The 20,715-nt window shown below is 49.2% G+C and overlaps 1 protein-coding gene across 1 annotated transcript in view; it reads right to left on the bottom strand.

Annotated features, from left to right (window-relative positions):
* LOC142312185 (uncharacterized) overlaps positions 1–20,715 on the bottom strand; it is an 85,431-nt gene that overhangs the window by 49,509 nt on the left and 15,207 nt on the right. Inside the window, exons 4-8 of the mRNA XM_075351087.1 lie at positions 4,184–4,330; positions 3,875–4,054; positions 3,658–3,781; positions 3,477–3,574; positions 3,189–3,279 (exon numbers count right to left, since the gene is read on the bottom strand). Of these exons, the coding sequence (XP_075207202.1) occupies positions 3,189–3,279; positions 3,477–3,574; positions 3,658–3,781; positions 3,875–4,054; positions 4,184–4,330 (640 nt within the window). The remainder of the gene's footprint in view (positions 1–3,188; positions 3,280–3,476; positions 3,575–3,657; positions 3,782–3,874; positions 4,055–4,183; positions 4,331–20,715) is intronic.

Genomic DNA, 20,715 nt, shown 5'->3' with positions numbered 1-20,715 from the left:
TTAAGGGTACTGAGAGCAAGACCCGAGTCCAGACCGTCTTGCAGAAAAGCAAGAACATTAGGGATTGAAAAGGTCAGGGTCGACCGATTATGACGGTCACACCAGGAAAGATAGGTCTTCCAGGTCCTGTGGTAAATGCTGGCGGAGGAAGGCTTCCGATCATTAAGCATGGTATGAACTACCCTGGAAGAAAGACCCGATTTGGCTAGAATCAGGGATTCAAGCGCCACGCCGTCAAATGCAGCTGTGCTGTATTCTGGTGGAACACTGGACCTTGCGACAGAAGATCCAGGCGGTCGGGAAGACGCCAGGGAGTGTCGCTGAGAAGTTGGAGGAGCTCTGGATATCAGGCTCTCCTGGGCCAGTCCGGGTCACAAGGATCACCGGGATTCCCTCCGCTTTGATTTTCTTGATTACTCTCAGAATGAGAGGAAACGGAGGGAAGATGTAGGGCAGGCGAAACTGCGACCATGGAAAGACTAGGGCGTCGGAGCCGAGCGCTAGCGGGTCTCTCGACCGAGATATGAAGGGACGTATTTTGGCATTCATTCGAGACGCCATGAGGTCCACATCCGGGAGTCCCCAACGAAGAGTGATCTGATGGAACACTTCGTCGTGGAGGGACCATTCCCCTGCCGCTAGACCTTGCCTGCTGAGAAAGTCTGCGGCCCAGTTGTCTACCCCTGGGATATGGACAGCTGAAATAATGGGGATGTGCTTCTCTGCCCAAAGAAGACTCCTGGATACTTCCTTCATCGTTGCCTTGCTGCGAGTTCCTCCATGACGGTTGATGTAAGCCACGACCGTGGTATTGTCTGACTGGATCCGAACAGGGAGGCCCAATAGTAAGGGTTGAAAATTCAGAAGGGCCAAAAATATGGCTCTGATCTCCAGAACATTGATGTGCAGGGAGCGCTCGGAAGAAGACCAGCGTCCCTGAACAGTGTGGTGGAGAAACACCGCCCCCCAGCCTATCAGGCTGTCATCCGTCGTGACTACCTGCCAGTGGACCGGGCGGAAGGAGTTCCCTTGAGATAGGGATGAGGCTTGAGTCCACCAGACGAGGGAGCTGAGCGCAGACCGAGATAGGCAGACTGACCGGTCCAGTGAAGCTGGATTCTTGTCCCAGGAGGATAGAAGATCCAGTTCTAGAGGGCGCAGATGGAATTGGGCAAAGGACATGGCTTCTATGACCGCCACCATCTTGCCTAACACTCTCATTCCATTCCGAAGGGATGTGTGATGGTGAGAGCGGAGGGATTGGACGGCCCGGATCAGGGAAGACCTCTTGTCCTCTGGAAGAAAAACCCGGGACTGAGCCGTGTATCAGCATACCTAAAAAGGTGATGCGCTGATGAGGAATGAGAGATGACTTGTTGAAGTTGATATGCCACCCTAGCCTTGACAGCGTGTCTAGGCAAATCTGCATGCTGTCTGAGTAAACGTGAAGAGAGCTCCCTTTGACAAGAAACTCGTCTGAATAGGGAACGACCAGGATACTTCTGGGGTGTAAAATGGACATGACGGCCGCCATGACCTTTGTGAAGACCCGAGGCGCAGTGGCCAGCCCAAAGGGGAGGGCCCTGAATTGGAAATGACGGTGTCCTACGGCAAAGCGAAGGAACCGTTAATGAGAGACACATATGGGAATGTGTAAATAAGCATCTTGAACGTCTATGGAAGCTAGGAATTCTCCAGTATGAATTTGTTCAGCCGTTTGAGGTCCAAGATAGGGCGGACAGAGCCATCTTTTTTGGGAACGACAAAAAGGATTGAATAGAAACCTTTGCCGCGCTGTTCCAGGGGCACTGGAATGATAACGTTTGCTTTCTGTAAAGAGGCTATGGCCTGAAATAAGGCCTGGCTTTGCGTTTTGGACTTTGGAAGACGAGAACGCAGAAACCTGTTGGCCGGCAGGGAATGGAAATCGATCTTGTAACCTGAGGTGACGATTTCTCGAACCCAAGCATCATGAGTGTGGTCTAGCCAGATATCCCGAAAAAGCAGAAGCCGCCCTCCCACAGGAGTCGGATCTGAGGAATACCTGGCGTCATGCTGAGGGGGCCTGTACAGAGCGAGGTCCTTTGGGTTTAGGTTGCTTGGAGTGGGAACGCCAAGAAGAGCCCCTTGAAGAACCGGATCCTCGATCTGAGCGATGGGACGGTCCTTGGGCTGATGGTTTTTGGGGGGCAGGCCGAAAGGACTGCCTGCGCCAAGAAGATATTTTGAAATTTCTGGCTACAGGCCGCTTTTATGGTAGAATGGTACTTTTACCACCCGTCGCCTCAGATATGAGTTTGTCCAGGGATTCACCAAACAGACGAAGACCCTGGAAGGGAAGTGTGGACAGGGACTTCTTGGAGGCACTGTCCGCATTCCATATTTTTAGCCACAGAACCCTGCGGGCAAAGACAGCATTGGCTGCCATTAGGGCTGACCAGCTAGCTGCATCTAGGGAGCCGTGAAGAAAAAAATTAGAGGCTAGAGAGAACAAATCAAGAATCTCAAGAGCCTCTGGAGGAATATTGCAAGGGCGAAGCAACTTGCGCAGGTTCCTACTCCACACGCTCATAGCTCTTGCCACCCATGTCATGGCAAACAGGGGGCGCAGAGAGGAGCCTGAAGCCTGGAAAATAGATTTGACCGCAGCCTCAACTGCGCGGTCGGACGAGTCCTTGAGAGACGCGTTGTCTGAAACAGACATAACCGTGTATTTAGCCAGTCTGGATACTGGCGGATCCACAACGGGGGGGTACCGACCAGGGCTTAACCATTTCCGGAGGAAAGGGATAAGCGAATGAAGAGGAGGATTTTTTATTAAACATGAGCTGGCCTGGGGCTCAGGCCAGACGTGTGAGCCTCCCTGCTGACACTAAAAAGAACTGAGCTAGTTCCCGCCTAGCAGGGGTTATATGCTGTGGGAGGAGGAGCTAACTCTTTTTTAAACCTAGTGTCAAGCCTCCCCTGGAGACAACATATAACCCACTGTCTGTGTCCCCCAATGAAAAGGCGAGAAAGGAATGAACCAGAATAGTGTGTAACGATCAGCGATTTCACAGCAGGGGTCAGGTCGCTGCTTAGTTTTACACACAGCGAGATCGCTGATGAGGTCACTGGTACGTCACAATATCTGTGACTCAGCAGCGATCTCGCTATGTGAGAAGTACCCCTTAATGGTTCTTACTCACCTGAGTTGTTATCTGTAGGAATCTCCTCTTTATTCCGCTCATCACCTCTCACATACGTCTCTGTAGTATTAATATGGGTCAGATCTTCACCCTGAAACAAATATTGTGAAAGTCACAGACAGATGGAGAAGTCACATCTATGATCAGCTCTAATCCTGCCATCCCCACTGTTCTCATTACACAAGTATAAAACATATAATACTGGCGGATAAAACTAGACTGAGCACAAGACCTTCACAGCCATCTACACATCATAGGGAGGTTTCACGACACCTTCTCTCCATCTACCTGATGATCCTGAGGAACATTGGGATCTTCTTGTTTACAGTCCTGTGGAAGAAGAGGACCGGGACATCTCTCTGGTGTTGTCGTCTTACTGGGTAGAACTGGAGGAAACACATACAGGGATTGAATTCATTCTTTACATACAGATATTTATAGGCCGTGTGTATTTAGTCTTGTCTATTACCTGGTGATATAAAGGGCTGAGGAACCTCCATCATGACATCATTGTATAGATCTTTGTGTCCTTCTAAATACTCCCACTCCTCCATGGAGAAATAGACGGCGACATCCTGACACCTTATAGGAACCTGACACACACAATGATACCATCATCCCCCGATCCCTTCATAGAGTTACTGTATAATGTCCCAGCATTCCCAGCAGTGTCACCTCTCCAGTACCTCTCCAGTCAGCAGATTAATCATCTTGTAGGAAAGTTCTAGGATCTTCTGGTCATTGATGTCTTCATGTATCAGGGGGTGAAATGGAGGTCCTGTAATTAGGCTCAGGGGTCTTCCCCATCCCTCAGACACAGGTTCCTGACATCGCTCACTAGAGGTCTTCTTCACTACTGTGTAATCCTGGTTATGGAGAGACACAGTAATAAATCTCACTACAGACATTTCCAGAGTCCTCACCTCTCCAGTTCTGTCCATCTGTTATTCCCATAGATAAGAATGATGTAATGTGACGTCATCAGAATCTCTCACCTCTCCAATAAGCCGAAAGAGGATCTCTAGGGTGAGGTGTAATATTCTCTCCACCATCTTGTCCTTGTCCATATCCATCCTTGATGGGTCAGTCAGAATAATTCTCTTATATATATCTTCACCAAGAGGATTTGATATTGTGAGGACCTGAATAGTGGAAGCAGGGTGTTGATTATACTGGTCAACAAAAAAAAAAAAATCACCAAAGGTAATATGTTTGTTTTATGGAGTTTGATGTGCGGATTCCAAAAATATGCTTAGTTTTGATCTATCACATAAAGTTTCTGAGATAGAAGTATTTTGTTATTACGTTATTTTTGCATTTTCAATGTATGCTGGGCCCCTGATGTGATATGCTCAAGTTGTTCAAATGGTCTTCGTGACTGCTTAAATATGAGGAAAGTGGCTATGCCACTTGCTGCTCTCATGATTTGAAGAGAATCCAAAAATCATAGTTATGACTGCTAATTTTGTTTTGTCAAACTGAAGGGTTTTCTACAAAGAACAAACACGATTAGGCCAGTTCCACTTGCCAGTTTCTGTGCCACCGTTGTCTGGATTGATGAAAATGAAGTAGAATGTGAAGACTATGGAGCTGAAGCTACTAGGGAAGACATGGAGACCTCAAGTCAAGATGAGCATGTCTAAAAAAGCAAAAAAGAAAATATCATTACTTACAGCAAGATGGAATTGCAGCTGTATATTGCTCAGGCCAAAAGACTACTACTACTACTCCAGCAGGATACAGCTAAACCCCCACTAGGTGGAGGCAACACAGGTGCAGGTGGAGCCATTCACACTCACTTCCAAATATGGAGGAGGTGATGGCTGGATGGTAAAACTGCACACTGGTGGCTTGCATAGAGCACTGTTCACACTAGCAGACGCACAGTCACAAACCCGCAGCCTATTAGGTGACGCCCATACTTTTAGATCAGGCGGGCTGCCAAGCCGTACCCCCACTGCGCGCTACGTAGGGACAGAAACTCTGATAGCAAGGCCTAACAAAAAGGGGCCTGGCTGTATCCTGTACAAAAAAGTTTTTGAGGTTTTTTGTTAGCGTTATGGCCATAAGACGTAAGCCTACAACCCTCGTCACGGGAACCTCATGCTTGTAGGTCCCTACACTATATATAAATCTATATGATAGATGATATCTATATGATATTTTCTTTTTTGCTTTTTTAGATTTATATATAGTGTAGGGACCTACAAGCATGAGGTTCCCGTGACGAGGGTTGTAGGCTTACGTCTTATGGCCATAACGCTAACAAAAAACCTCAAAAACTTTTTTGTACAGGATACAGCCAGGCCCCTTTTTGTTAGGCCTTGCTATCAGAGTTTCTGTCCCTACGTAGCGCGCAGTGGGGGTACGGCTTGGCAGCCCGCCTGATCTAAAAGTATGGGCGTCACCTAATAGGCTGCGGGTTTGTGACTGTGCGTCTGCTAGTGTGAACAGTGCTCTATGCAAGCCACCAGTGTGCAGTTTTACCATCCAGCCATCACCTCCTCCATATTTGGGAGTGTGAATGGCTCCACCTGCACCTGTGTTGCCTCCACCTAGTGGGGGTTTAGCTGTATCCTGCTGGAGTAGTAGTAGTAGTCTTTTGGCCTGAGCAATATACAGCTGCAATTCCATCTTGCTGTAAGTAAAGATGAGCATGTACCTGATGGAGCAGCCGAGCAGCCAGAATGCTTTACTCAACATGAATTAAATTATTTAATCAGAGACTTTTCATTGCCAAAAGATAAAGCTGAACTTCTTGCGTCTAGGTTGAAACAGAAGAATCTTCTTCATGATGATGTCAAAGTGTGTTATTACCAAAACAGAAGTAACACTTGAACACATTTTACACAGTTGATGGACCAATGGTGTACTGTAATAATGTGAATGGCCTCTTTGAAGAACCGAATCAAGAGTATTTTGTGTCAGATTGGCGATTGTTTATTGACTCATCCCAGAGAAGTGTGAAAGCAGTGTTGCTTCACAATGGAAATATGAAACCATCAATCCCTATTGCTCACTCATGTCATCTGAAGGAAAGTTATGAAAATCTGTCAGTTTTAGATGCTATACAATATAAGCATCATCAATAGAATATCTATGGAGATTTGAAAATGATTGGTCTGCTAATGGGAATGCAAGGAGGTTTCACAAAATATTGTTGCTTCTTGTGTTTATGGGACAGTAAAAATACAGTAGAACATTATGTTCATTGTGATTGGGGACAGAGAAACATCTATGCTCCAGGTAGAGACAATGTTCAGCATAATCCTTTAGTTGCTCCAACAAAAAGGTTTTTTCCTCCACTACATATAAAGTTGGGATTGATCAAAAACTTTGTGAAAGCCATGGTCAAAGACAAATTTACAAGGGTTCCAGTACATTTCACCGAAATTCTCCAGCATTTCACCAGCAAAACTGAAGGAAGGGGTATTTGTTGGTCCTCAGATCAGAGAGCTTATAAGAGATGATGTGTTTGAAGGAACACAATGATAAGGCATTGAGATCTTGGAAAAGCTTCAAGTGGATCTATGAAAACATCTTAGGAAACAAATAAATCTCCATAAAATGTTGAAGGTGTTGAGGAACTGCTAAATGCAAACCAGTGTCTTGGATGTCGCATGTCTTTAAAAATGCACTTTTTGCATTCACATTTAGATTTCTTTCCTCAAAATATTGGGGATGTAAGCGATGAACAAGGTGAGTGGTTTGACCAGGACATTAAAAGTAATGGAACACAAATGAATCAATGATGGCAGATTACTGTTGGATGTTATATAGGGACAACCCTGAAAAATCGTATCAATAGTCTGATGTCAACACTTTTCATTTCTGCTCATATTTTAGTTTCTATTTTGCATGTGAAATTATTTTGGTTCGATAAAAACTGTTTTGTAAGGTGAAGCATTTCTTTCTGATATGTAGATTACTGTTTTCTTAATGTCACCAGTATATTTCCTATACCTTGTAATAATGATGCTGCTGCATGGAAACTATACGTGCTACAGAAAAACTATATACATTTTTGAAATCAGGACAAAAAGATAATTCAGAAAAGTACAGTCACCTGCCATGATTAAAAAAAAAAAAATTTTTTGTAGACCTGTGTTATTAACATTTTAGACAGAAAAAAAATAACAGTAGTCTGTTTTTTTTATAAGCAATTATATTGTTTTGCTTCAGGTTTTTCTGATGGGATGGATCAGAACAGCAGCAGGATCACAGGAGAGATCGAGGCAGATCGATGAGGCAGCAGATGGGGGGGTAGTGGCAGATGAAGGGGAGCAGCAGATGGGTGGAGCAGTGGTGGATGTGAGAGGGCGGCGGCGACTATGAGAGGGTGGCAGATGGAGGAGCGGTGGCGGCAGATGGTGGCGGATGGAGGGGCGGCGGAGGATGGAAGAGGGCGCAGCGGTTGCAGGAGCGGCAGAGAGGATGGGAGAGGGCGCAGCGGATGCAGGAGCGGCGGAGGATGGGAGAGGGCGCAGCGGATGCAGGAGCGGCGGAGGATGGGAGAGGGCACAGCGGATGCAGGAGCGACGGAGGATGGGAGAGGGCACAGCGGATGCAGGAGCGGCGGAGGATGGGGGGAGAGTTGGGAGGGTGGAAGGGGAGTGGGAGGTGAGATTGGGGATAGCTACCTTACAGGATGGATCTAGGCAGTAGGATCAAAGCAGATGGAGGAGGCAACAGATGAACAACGCAACAGATCGGGGAGAGTGAGAGTTGGGAGAGGGGGCAGCAGATGAAGAGGATGGGAAAGAGCGGGCAGCAGATGGAGGGGGGTAGCGACTGATGGGGTAAAGCGGTGGCAGATGGAGGGGCCAGCAGAAGGAGGGAGGCAGCGGCTGAGGGGAGAGAGCGATGGCAGATGGAGGAACGGCAGCAGATGGAGGGGGCAGCGGCTGATGGGGGAGAGCGGTGGCAGATGGAGGGGGCAGCGGCTGATGGGGAGAGTGGTGGCAGATGGAGGGGGAGGCAGATGGAGGGGGCAGCGGCTGATGGAGGGGGCAGCGGCTGATGGGGAGAGCGGTGGCAGATGGGGAGAGCTGTGGCAGATGGAAGGGGCAGTGGCTGATGGGGTGGGAGGCAGATGGAGGGGGGGGCAGCGGCTGCAATAACCTACCGATGGGGCACGCACAGGGATCGCTCTCCTTAGCTTCTACGGATGGAGTGAAGCTGAGGGGAGCGGTCTCGGGCCCCAGATCCACAGTGATTGGAGAGATCGGTCACAAGGCCGATCTCTCCAATCAGAGCTGGGGGCGGGTGAAGCAGAGGTCGCTCAGCTCCAGCCAATGATCAGTGCTATAGCTGCACTGATCATGGCTGGATTTCAATGTTGCTGAAACATTACAGTGGCTGTGATTGGCTGACGAGCGCTCGTCAGCCAATCACAGCCTCCCTAGGTCCGGGGAGGCACCACCCCTCCTGAGGTCAGGCAGAGGTTCCCTCCTCCTCCAATCTACGGTTTTTGTAAACCCATCGCAGTCAGCGGGGCTCCGGGGCCGCGATTTCACCATGACGTACTGAGTACGTCATGGGTCCTTAAGTACCAGGGAACCATGACGTCATGGGTCGCTAATGCAAATGAATAGAGAACCGGATCGACGGAGACATTTATTGCTGGTTCGGGGAACCGGCTGCTATTTTAACAACCGGTTCGCCCAAACCGTACAGAACCAGCTGAATCCCACCCCTGGTCACACCTCCTGCCACAGTGATAGGTACGACCCTGGTGCCAATGACCCTTGTCTGTGTTATCCTCCCATTACGTCACTTCCTCTTGTTAAAATGACTTCAGTAATAAAACCTTTGAGCTCCAGTTAGGGTGAATTTGCGCAATTCTGAACCATGCTCAATAAGTGGCTTGCAAACAAGTAGAGTTTATATTTTTTTTTAAATAAAATAAAAATAAAATAAATAATAAATAAAAAATAAAAACAGGTGTTAGGTTAAAAAACGATTTTAGGCCTGTAAGTATTTACCTTTCCAACCTTTTGTTGTATTTTTACTGTTTGTTTGGATAATGGAGGGCACATTTGAGGTTTCTGATATACTGTATGTACAAACAACTCAATATCGCTGGGCAGATGTGAGCATGTTGGCCATCTGGAAGCTCAAATTAGAGATCTAGATGAGCAAAGTGCATCACAGAAGGCAACTAACAATCATGAGTGGAGCATACTGCTGACTGAGCAAGCAATTAGTGGGTAAGATACGGAGGATGGTGAATACTTAAGAATAATTTTAAAGAATTAGGCACCAAGCTGAAGGAAAAGGACCTCCAGGGCAGTGTTCTCTGAAATATTGCCTGTGCCATATGCATCATAGTATAATGAGATATATGAAAAAGAAAAAAAAAATGATATACTGTTTGGTAAGAAGCTAGAGCAGAAGACTTACAGTATATCTAATGGTCAAAAGACTATGTTTATTTATATGAAGCCTACATAGTTAGCTGAAACGCATTGTTTTAATAAATAAAAAAACTTTTTCATTTACTGGATCTGGATCTGTGTGGAATCACCTTCCTGGGGCTTTCACTTTTTTTGGAAGTATACACGTAAAGTGAGGTCTCGTCTTCTGTATTTATTTTTAATCTTTTCTTTGGATTTTGATGTACTACAATGAATGTGATATTCTAATCTACTCATTTTTTCAGTTGCTGAAATTCTCTCTCCTTTTTAATGTGTCACACACTCAGGAACCAGAATCAGGCCACAGTGCACCGCACCCTATTTTGAGAGATTTCCCTACGTGGTGAGATGATGCTTCTGTCTTTCTGTGTGTTAGAGTTAGTTCAAAGGCGGCTAACTAGACTACTACAAGGAACGGAAGGGCTCCCATATGATGACAGTTTGAAAAAGTTAGAGATGTTTAGCTTAGAAAAAAGACGTCTTAGAGGAGATCTCATTTACATGTATAAATACATGTGTGGTCAATATAAAGGACTGGCACATGACTTATTTCTTCCAAAGACAATAGTAAGAACCAGGGGGCATACACTGCGAGTGGAAGAAAAGCTAAATAGGAAAGGGTTCTTTACAGTTAGAGCAGTCAGACTGTGGAATGCCCTATCACAAGAGGTAGTAATGGCAGATACTATAAAAGCTTTTAAAAAAGGGCTGGATGATTTCCTCAGTACACACAACATTGTTGGTTATAAATGACTAAATGGGGCTTTACACGCTACGATATCGTTAATGTTTGGTCGCCGGGGTCAAGTTGTTAGTGACGCACATCCGGCGTCATAAACAATATCGCAGCGTGTAATACTTTCCAGCGACCTTAGGCGACCTCAAAAATGGTGAAAATCGTTCACCATGGAGAGGTCGTCCCAAAGTCAAAAATCGGTAAGGGTTGTTTAGCATTGTGGTTCATCGCTCATGCGGCAGCACACATCGCTATGTGTGACACCGCATGAGCGAGGAACGTCTCCTTACCTGCCGCCGGCCGCAATGAGGAAGGAAGGAGGTGGCCGGGATGTTACGTCCTGCTCATCTCCGCCCCTCCGCTTTGATTGGCCGGACGCTTAGTGACGTTTCGGTGACGTCGCTGTGATGCCGAACGTCCCTCCCCCTTGAAGGAGGGATTGTTCAGCAGTCACAGCGACGCCGCCGACCAGGTAAATATGTGTGACGCTGCGTAGCGATAATGTTCGCTACGGCAGCGATCACAAACAATCGCATGCGCGACGGGGGCGGGTACTTACACGGTCGCTATCGCTAGAAATTGCTAGCGATATCGCTACCGTGTAAAGCCCCCTTTAGTGACCAAATGTAGAACTGGTGGAGGAAGGTTGAACTAGATGGACCTAGGTCTTTTTTCAACCTAAGTAACTATGTAACTATGTGTATACACAGAGCACATACTGTACATACAAACACAAACATAAGTACAGAGAGCATATATATATATATATATACACACACACACACACACACACACACACACGTGTACATCAAGCACATACATACACACATGTACACAGAGCACATACATACATACACAGATGTCTACACAGAGCATATACATACACAAATAAACATATATCCATATAATATGTATGTGACTTCTGTGAAAGGTCACAAGCACAAAATAGCAATCTCGCACTGACTAGGCAAAAGCCGCTGAGCAAAATGCTGAGAAAAACTGACACCCTTTACCCTAATACAAGGATCTGGATTTACCACAGGGTCCAGTAGATTGCTGCCTATGTATGGGCTGCAGTCTAGAGATGGGAATAGTCACCAGGCAGGATCAAACCAAGGAGATCAAAAGAGAGGAGCATCAGCATACCTCCCAACATTTAAAGATGAGAAAGAGGGACAAAGTCTGCGGCGCGGCGCGCCGCGGCAATTTTAGGACACGCCCCTATCCACACCCATTTTGCAATCTGTCACGCCCACATGCAATCCTTTTCAGCACTGCTGATCACATTGTTTAAGGCTGCGTGCCCACGATCAGTGTTTGCAGCATTTTGCATGCAGTGTGTTTTTGCTGTGTCCAAAACGCTGCGTTGTACAGTACAAGCACAGTGGAAGGATTTCTAGAAATCCCGTGCCCACTGTGCTTGTTTTTTCTGTAGCAAACACTGACCTGCGGAGCGTCTTTCCAGACTGCAGCATATCAATTGTTTGCTGCAGTTGCATGCGTCCTCCGTAGGGAGAACACAGCAGGAGACCGCAGCGCACTGAACCCTGATCATGGGCACAGGCAGCTGCGGTCTCCTGCGGAGGAGACTTATAGCCCCGCAGGTCAGGACCCAATGCCTCCAGGACACAGCGAGTCCTGATCATGGGCACAGGCAGCTGCGGTCTCCTGTGGAGGAGACTTATAGCCCCGCAGGTCAGGACCCGATGCCTCCAGGACACAGCGAGTCCTGATCATGGGCACAGGCAGCTGCGGTCTCCTGCGAAGGAGATGTGCAGCCCAGCAGGTCAGGACCCGATGCCTCCAGGACACAGCGAGTCCTGATCATGGGCACAGGCAGCTGCGGTCTCCTGCGGAGGAGACTTATAGCCCCGCAGGTCAGGACCCGATGCCTCCAAGACACAGCGAGTCCTGATCATGGGCACAGGCAGCTGCGGTCTCCTGCGAAGGAGACGTGCAGCTCCGCAGGTCAGGACCCGCTGCCTCCAGGACACAGCGAGTCCTGATCGTGGGCACAGGCAGCTGCGGTCTCCTGCATTCTCCTGCGGAGGAGATGTGCAGCCCCACAGGTCAGGACCCGATGCCTCCAGGACACAGCGAGTCCTGATCATGGGCACAAGCAGCTGCGGTCTCCTGCGGAGGAGACGTGCAGCCCTGCAGGTCAGGACCCGATGCCTCCAGGACACAGCGAGTCCTGATCATAGGCACAGGCAGCTGCATTCTCCTGCGGAGGAGACGTGCAGCCCCGCAGGTCAGGACCCGATGCCTCCAGGACACAGAGAGTCCTGATCATGGGCACAAGCAGCTGCGTTCTCCTGCGGAGGAGACGTGCAGCCCTCCAGGTCAGGACCCGATGCCTCCAGGACACAGCGAGTCCTGATCATAGGCACAGGCAGCTGCGGTCTCCTGCGGAGGAGACTTACAGCCCCGCAGGTCAGGAACCAATGCCTCCAGGACACAGAGAGTCCTGATTATGAGCACAGGCACCTGCGGTCTCCTGCGGAGGAGACTTGTAGCCCCGCAGGTCAGGACCCGATGCCTCCAGGACACAGCGAGTCCTGATCATGGGCACAGGCATACGCACATATACGGTACATATTTGAAGACAAATTCCCTAAAATACATATAAACAGACAAATCTATACACAGTCATCTGCACTGACATACATAGATAAGTATAGGTAATAATATGAGGACGCCGACAGCAGCCGCACTCACCTACCCCACTTGTCTCTGTCCAGCTCCTCCTCGGCATGTGATCACTTGGCATCACTTTAACAGACCTAGCCACGCACAGTGCACACTGACACCGCTGTGTATGTATCACAAAGGAGGATGGGGGGTTTATATAATATATATATATATATAATGTGTATACACTGTATATATACAGTATATATCACAGGAGGGGCTGGGGGCTACAGTATATACATCACAGGAGGAGCTGGGGGCTACAGTATATACAGCACAGGAGGGGCTGGGGGCTACAGTATATACAGCACAGGAGGGGCTGGGGGCTACAGTATATACAGCACAGGAGGGGCTGGTGCTACAGTATATACAGCACAGGAGGGGCTGGGGGCTACAGTATATACAGCACAGGAGGGGCTGGGGGCTAAAGTTTATACAGCACAGGAGGGGCTGGGGGCTACAGTATACACAGCACAGGAGGGGCTGGGGGCTACAGTATATACAGCACAGGAGGGGCTGGGGGTTACAGTATATACAGCACAGGAGGGTCTTGGGACATAGACAGTACTTGAGGGGGCATACATATTAGGCCTGTTTCAGATGTCAGTGATTCTGGTATGTATGTGCTAGTTTTTATACGTACCAGAATCACTGACCTATGCAGACCCATTATAATCAATGGGTCTGCACACACATCAGTGATTTTTCACTGACCGTGTCTCCATGCGGCGTACATGCGTATCTGTGATTGCCGTACAGAAACATGTCCGTTTTTTTTCTGGCATCACTGATGTCCCAGGACCACACTATGGTGTGATCCGTGAAACACGTACCAAAAAAACATGGACATTTAAAATAAAAAGCTTTTTCAACTCACCTTCTCCAGCGATGTGAAGTTCGGCAGCTGCACTCTGCTTCTTCCTGGCCGGCTCATTATGGCATGCATATTCATTTATGCAGCCAGAGCCGACCCGGAAGTAGTTGCAGAGGTGAGAGAGCGGTGACTGGATGCTGAATCGCGGGACTCTTCAGCACCACGGAGAGCAGGAGCGGGGGCAGGTGAGTATATGTCCATGTGCAATCACGGAGTACGGATCACGTATCACGGATTGCACATGGACTCATGGAGTATGAAGGGACATATGCGTGTTTAACATGTCAGTGTTATCACATCTGTTTTTCACTGAGGGGCATACACGTTACTAAGGGGTATACACATTACTGGGGGAAATACACTTTACTGGGGGAAATACACTTTACTGGTAGCATAGATATTACTAAGGGGCATATATCTCTGGTGTTGGGGCTTATACAGCTCTGGGGGCACATACAGCTCCGATGGGGGGGCTGGGGGCATACAGATCTGGTGGGAGGGGGCTGGGGGCATACAGATCTGATGAGGGGGGTGGCTGGAGGCATATAGCTCTGGTGTGGTGAGGAGAAGGCTGGGGCATACAAATCTGGTGAGGGGGGGCTGGGGGATACAGATCTGGTGGGAGGGGGCTGGAGGCATACAGATCTGGTGAGGGGGCTAGGGGGCATAAAGATCTGGTGAGGGGGCTGGGGGGCATACAGATCTGGTGTGGGGGCTGGGGGGCATGCAAATCTGGTGTGGGGGCTGGGGGGCATACAGATCTGGTGTGGGGGCTGGGGGGCATACAGATCTGGTGGGGGGGTGGCTGGAGGTATATAGCTCTGGTGAGGAGAGGGCTGGGGCATACAGATCTGGTGAGAGGGGGCTGGGGGATACAAATCTGGTGGGAGGGGGCTGGAGGCATACAGAGCTGGGGATATATAGATCTGGTGGGGTGGCTGGGGGGCATACAAATCTGGTGTGGGGGCTGGGGGGCATACAGATCTGGTGAGGGGGGGTGGCTGGAGGCATATAGCTCTGGTGAGGAGAGGGCTGGAGCATACAGATCTGGTGAGAGGGGGCTGGGGGATACAGATCTGGTGGGAGGGGGCTGGAGGCATACAGAGCTGGGGGGTATATAGATCTGGTGGGGTGGCTGGGGGGCATACAGATCTGGTTGGGGGCGGGGGGCATACAGATCTGGTGAGGGGGGGTGGCTGGAGGCATATAGCTCTGGTGAGGAGAGGGCTGGAGCATACAGATCTAGTAGGAGGGGGCTGGGGGATACCGATCTGGTGGGAGGGGGCTGGAGGCATACAGAGCTGGGGGGTATATAGATCTGGTGGGGTGGCTGGGGACATACAGATCTGGTTGGGGGCGGGGGGGCATACAGATCTGGTGAGGGGGGGGTGGCTGGAGGCATATAGCTCTGGTGAGGAGAGGGCTGGAGCATACAGATCTGGTGAGAGGGGGCTGGGGGATACAGATCTGGTGGGAGGGGGCTGGAGGCATACAGAGCTGGGGGGTATATAGATCTGGTGGGGTGGCTGGGGGGCATACAGATCTGGTTGGGCGCGGGGGGGCATACAGATCTGGTGAGGGGGGGTGGCTGGAGGCATATAGATCTGGTGAGGAGGGGGCTGGGGCATACAGCTCTGGGTAGGTGGTGGGGGGGTCACATACAGCGTTCCTTGGTGTTCAGCTCCTCTTCCTGCAGTCTCTTCATCTGTGGACAGAGCTCTGCATGTCGGCGGTAGCTCTGCCCACAGATGAATTTCCTACACAAGCAGCCCAGCTGAGAGCAGTGCACGCTGAGCTGCAGGTGCCGGGTTTAAAGCGACGGCAGCCAGGAAAGTGCTGCTGTCGCCCACCCATAACAGCGGCAGTACACAAAACCAGAGCAGTGAAGCAGCACTCGGCTCTGCTCATGTGCATTAGGAGGGGGAGAAAGTCAGACGGGGAGAGAGCGGGTGGGCGGAGCCACGGGACAAAAGCCTCACGATCGTGACCCCGGGACACCCGCTCAAATCCGGTACAGTCCCGCTGTATCCGGGACGGTTGGGAGGTATGGCATCAGGATCCGAAGAATCGTCAGGGAACCGGGGCAAAACCAAGATGTGAGCAAGGTACAAAATCAGCTGGTAGGAGAATCATCTGAAGAACAGGCCAAGGTCAAACCGGGACAAAAGTAGCAAAGCACAAACAGAACTAGAGAAGCATGAATAACTAAAGTGTATCTGACAAGGTCCAGCAGACGACTGAAGGCTAAAGAAGAGTGTGGTGCCTTCCCATAGACTGGAGCTGGGGAGTTCAGCTGGAGAGTACACACATCCATAGTCAGCTATAAGTACTGCAGGTCCTAGCCCATGCGCTCAACAGAGCTACTGGAACTGACTTCTCCGCTGTCACCTGCATTGCCTAGAGAGGGAATACGGTGGCGCCTGGTGACAGAAGCAAAAGTAACAGAAGCAGCCTCTGGTGGATATAGGACAGTATACACAAACACACATGTATACAATGAACACATACATGTAGGAGTCCAAAATGGTCGCCGATGCAGGAGGACGTATCTGACAGAGCTCCGAGACATCCAGAGACATCTGAGCCCCTGCCCGACTTAGATCCATCTGAAGCCTCCATATACCGTCCCTGAGATCCAGCGGACCCCAGGAGACGAGTATTGTGGGACAGGACCCTACCTGAAGCCCAGCAGACATTATTCTCAAGGGAGGTCTGTGACCACGCTGCAGACGCCGAGACCGGGAGCGCGGTGAAAACCGCCCAGAGGAAGGAGAGCCGACGGGTGAAGACCGCTGAACGATACCGGAGTGGGAGCGGAACCCGGAGGAGGGAGAGCTGAGCCCCGGATACCGACAGCAGAAGTGGGCAGTGAGAACCACAGAGAGCGCGGGAGATCGGGAGGAAGCCGACGCCATCTTATGTCAGAGGGAGCGGAGGCCTGAAGATCCGTCAAGAACACAAGGGAGACCCAGGAGCCCCAAAGCGGAGGAGAAGCAGACACTTACCCAGCCTGGAGGAGGGAGGGACGCTGGAGCGGAGTGGAGCACGAGCCGGACACAGTGAGGGGGAGCCGCCTGGTGACTGTCGGGCCTGAGAGAGAGCCGGCTGGAGGCAGGCAGTGAAGTAACAGGCGAATGGCAAGAGAGAGGAGGCTGGTGAGTGGAAATCCCCTGTGCATAGAGGAGACAACCAGCTGGGTAACTGACTGGTCCTCGGACGCATACATCCCCTGGCTCTAAAGCCAGTGCCACCCACTAGAGCGCCGTTACCCGCTAGGGCTGTAAATTAATCCTCACCCCCACCCCACCCCCACCCCCGCAGCACGAGTCGCGCTGCTCTGTGGGGGAGTCTGAGGCTGGTTTCCCTGGAGGGGAGGGAGCAGTACTAGGGTGAAGTGGAGGGCCTGGTCGGGAGAGAAGAGGGGAAGCTAAGACCTCCAGAGAAGAAAGTAAGCCCTGAGATCTGATAACATCCAGTGCCCTCATAACATCTGAAGAGTTAACCCTTGACTATCTGAAGCCTCATCCACCATAAAGAGCTGTGCCCCTGAGCACTGGAGGTGCAGAGGGGAATAGAAAGAGTGTTGGTGCCGATCTGACTGCTGCCTCTCCACAAGAATTCACTATAGTCTGCCTAAAAAACAACACCACTGGATAGCAGTGACAAGAGCCTCCTGCAGCTTGCCAAGAGTTTCAAGATACACATACAAAAGAACAGTCCCTCCCCCTCCTGCTGCCAGTGTGGCTGATCACAATACCCCCAAGTGGAGGACCTACTTCTACTGGCGACAGCAAGGGTGTCTATGCTGATCGGTCTAATGTTTCCTTACCAGAAATAACCCTACACTGCCGCTACTAAATCTCCATCGGGTAACATTGGATCTTCAGCATTACTGAGTGGTGGTGCCTGGCTCCCCGTGCAGCCAGACAAGAGTACCAACACACATCTATATCAGAATAAATTAACCCTCTCCCACTGCCATTGTAGTTGGACATAGTGCATTAAAGTCGAAGTCCCCACTCCATCCTTCCCTAACAGCATACCCAGTGTGGAGTTAAATTGAGTTAAACCTGTCAGAGACGGAGACCTGATGGAGGTCAATTTCTATAGCTAAGCAACCGAGAACACAGGATGGTGAAAATCGGAAACAAGGCTGCGGGAGCCACTTATAGACCGGCCTCATCATCAACCCAAGCAGAAATTGATAAATTTATTAAAAAACACATGCAAAACCCAAAACAGATGGTATCTCTTCTTCCGGCCACACCTGCAAGGGAAGATTCTGAGTCTGAGGAAGAGAGCGATATGGAGGAGAAAGGAAAGCAGAAGGAGCAACCTTTGTCAAGATCGTTTATGAGGCGCCTTCTTGCTAAAACAATGGCTCCTGTCCTAAAAGACCTAACGGACATTAAGCAGGATGTAGCGCAAATTGGCCACAGAGTGGATGCGCTGGAGTCCGCCAATTCCGCTGTGGTTCATCAAGCAAACTCTACCCTCTCTTGTCTCCAGGCCCAAGAAGGTCATTTCAACCAAATCTACAACATCCTTGAAGATCACGAGAACAGGGAACGAAGGAATAACTTTCGTGTTAAAGGCCTGCCAGAGTCCGTCGCTACAGAAGCATTAGACTCTGCTCTCAAAAAAATATTTACAAAGTTGCTCCTCCCAGATGACCCAAGCTCACTAGACCTAGTCAGAGCACACAGGTCTCTGAGACCCAGACCCAAACGGTCTGACCCACCTCGGGACATTATATGCCGCTTCTTAGACTTTCGTGCAAAAGAGCTAGTACTCAAAAGAGCCAGGGAGGCGGAACGTATCACCTATGAAGGAGCCAATATTTTAATTTTTCAAGATCTTGCTGCCTCCACTCTCAACAAGAGACGTGCCCTCAAACCCTTTACAGAAGCCCTGCGTCTGAAACAGTTCCAATATAGGTGTCTATTTCCTTTTGGGATTGCAGTCACTGCCATGGATAAAAGATATCAGGCCAGGACACAAACAGAAATCCTCAAGATCTGTGAGGAGTTGAATATTGTTTTGGAGAAACCCCCGGACCTGGAAGCAACACAACTCGCATCCATGGTTCAAACAATGCCGATTCCTGCTCCGTGGCACACGGTAACTACGCCCAAAGCCCAGAAGCACAAGCACAAAGCTGCAAAATGCTCCTGCTAAACTCGACTAGCAAACAGGTCTGAGGCATTATCTGAGCCCTATTCTACATCAGGCGTGCTCCCATCCTCACTCTTTGCTTTTGGAAACACCAGGGAGCTGGGATCCGGACTTCCCAGGGGAAATGTCTAGACCTCTAAAACACCCAATGTCTTACCCCTGAGGTGCTAAAAAAACCACTGCTTTCTCCTCTAAAGAAATAGAGTAGTCCCCACGTGTGGAACATTGAATTTAACGCCCTCCCAAAAGCCTTTTTGAACTTGCTTTGGACGTGCTATACCAGGGATTCCACCCTAAGGAGGCGCCTCAGGGAAGCTACGCTTGCTATCACCATCCCTTACATCACTACATATAGAATCGACAAACTGTTAAAAGTTACCCAGCCCACAAAATTCACACCCATCCGGTCACAAGTTCTATCAAACTCATGTTGTTAAATATTAACACTGTTATATCTTTTCTTCTAGCATTGAACATTTTGTGTTGTCATTCCCCTCCTTTCCTGGTCTTTCCTCCCTCCCTCACAACCTACGGCTCTGAAAGGTATTCCTGTCGGCAAACCGCCGCTCGATCTGCACTTCGCCATGGCTTCTGCACACAAGGTAATTAAAATAGCCAGCCACAATACACATGGTTTCAATTCCCCCATTTCACGATCACAAGCTCTAGATAGATTCCGCAGGGAAGGTATTGACATTTTAGCCCTTCAAGAGACATTTTTTATCTGATAAAGTACCCAACTTTGATAGGAATCATTATAACCAGTGGTTTCACGCAGATTCCCCGCAAAAAGGCTCCAGAGGAGTTTCTATCGCCATCTCAAAAAACATCCCTTTCTCGGTAATCGAGTACAGAGCAGACCCAGATTGCAGATACATCTTTGTTAAAGGTCTAACTGGCAGATCCTTGATTATGATTGGAAGCATTTATGCCCCAAATAGGAAACAAATTAAGTGGATTTTGTCTACTATCAAGAAGTTTGGTCTCTTTTCAGAGGGACTGCTCTTCTTGTGTGGAGACTTGAATCTGTCAATGGACCCCTCGTCGGACTCCACGGCAAGGAGGTATCACATATCTTTAGGAGATCTAGCTCGGGTTAAAAACTCTCTGCAAATGTTATCTCTATTAGACTCATGGCGATATCTCCATCCCTCTGACCAGGATTACACTTATTATTCACATCCGCACCATTCTTATCATAGAATCGACTATATATTTACATCTAAGTCTGTTTTGCCTGCGGTGCTTAAGTCTGATATCCTTCCAGCAGTCCTATCGGATCACTCGATCGTCACAATTCACCTTACACTCCAACAATCACACTCGGACATTAGAACCTGGAGACTCAATGAGTCTATTCTATCTTCCCCTGATAACAAGAAACGCATACAGGCCGCTCTGGAAAATTACTTTAGAATAAATGAGACCCCGGAGATTTCTTCGCCCACCCTTTGGGAAGCTCACAAGGCGGTAATTAGGGGGGAGATGATCTCCATCGAGTCATATCTAAATAGAATACGGTAAAATACACTTCACAAATTATATGAAGAGATAGTGGCCCGGGAACTATCACACAAGAAATCCCAGATCGGTTCGGTAGCGGAACAGTTAGCCGCTAAAAGGCAAAGCTTGAAA

Source organism: Anomaloglossus baeobatrachus, chromosome 5 (genome assembly GCF_048569485.1).
Source record: "Anomaloglossus baeobatrachus isolate aAnoBae1 chromosome 5, aAnoBae1.hap1, whole genome shotgun sequence".
NCBI classification, from domain to species: Eukaryota; Metazoa; Chordata; class Amphibia; order Anura; family Aromobatidae; genus Anomaloglossus; species Anomaloglossus baeobatrachus.
Note: the sequence above shows the minus strand (reverse complement) of the source record. Positions and strands in the feature narration are given on the sequence as shown.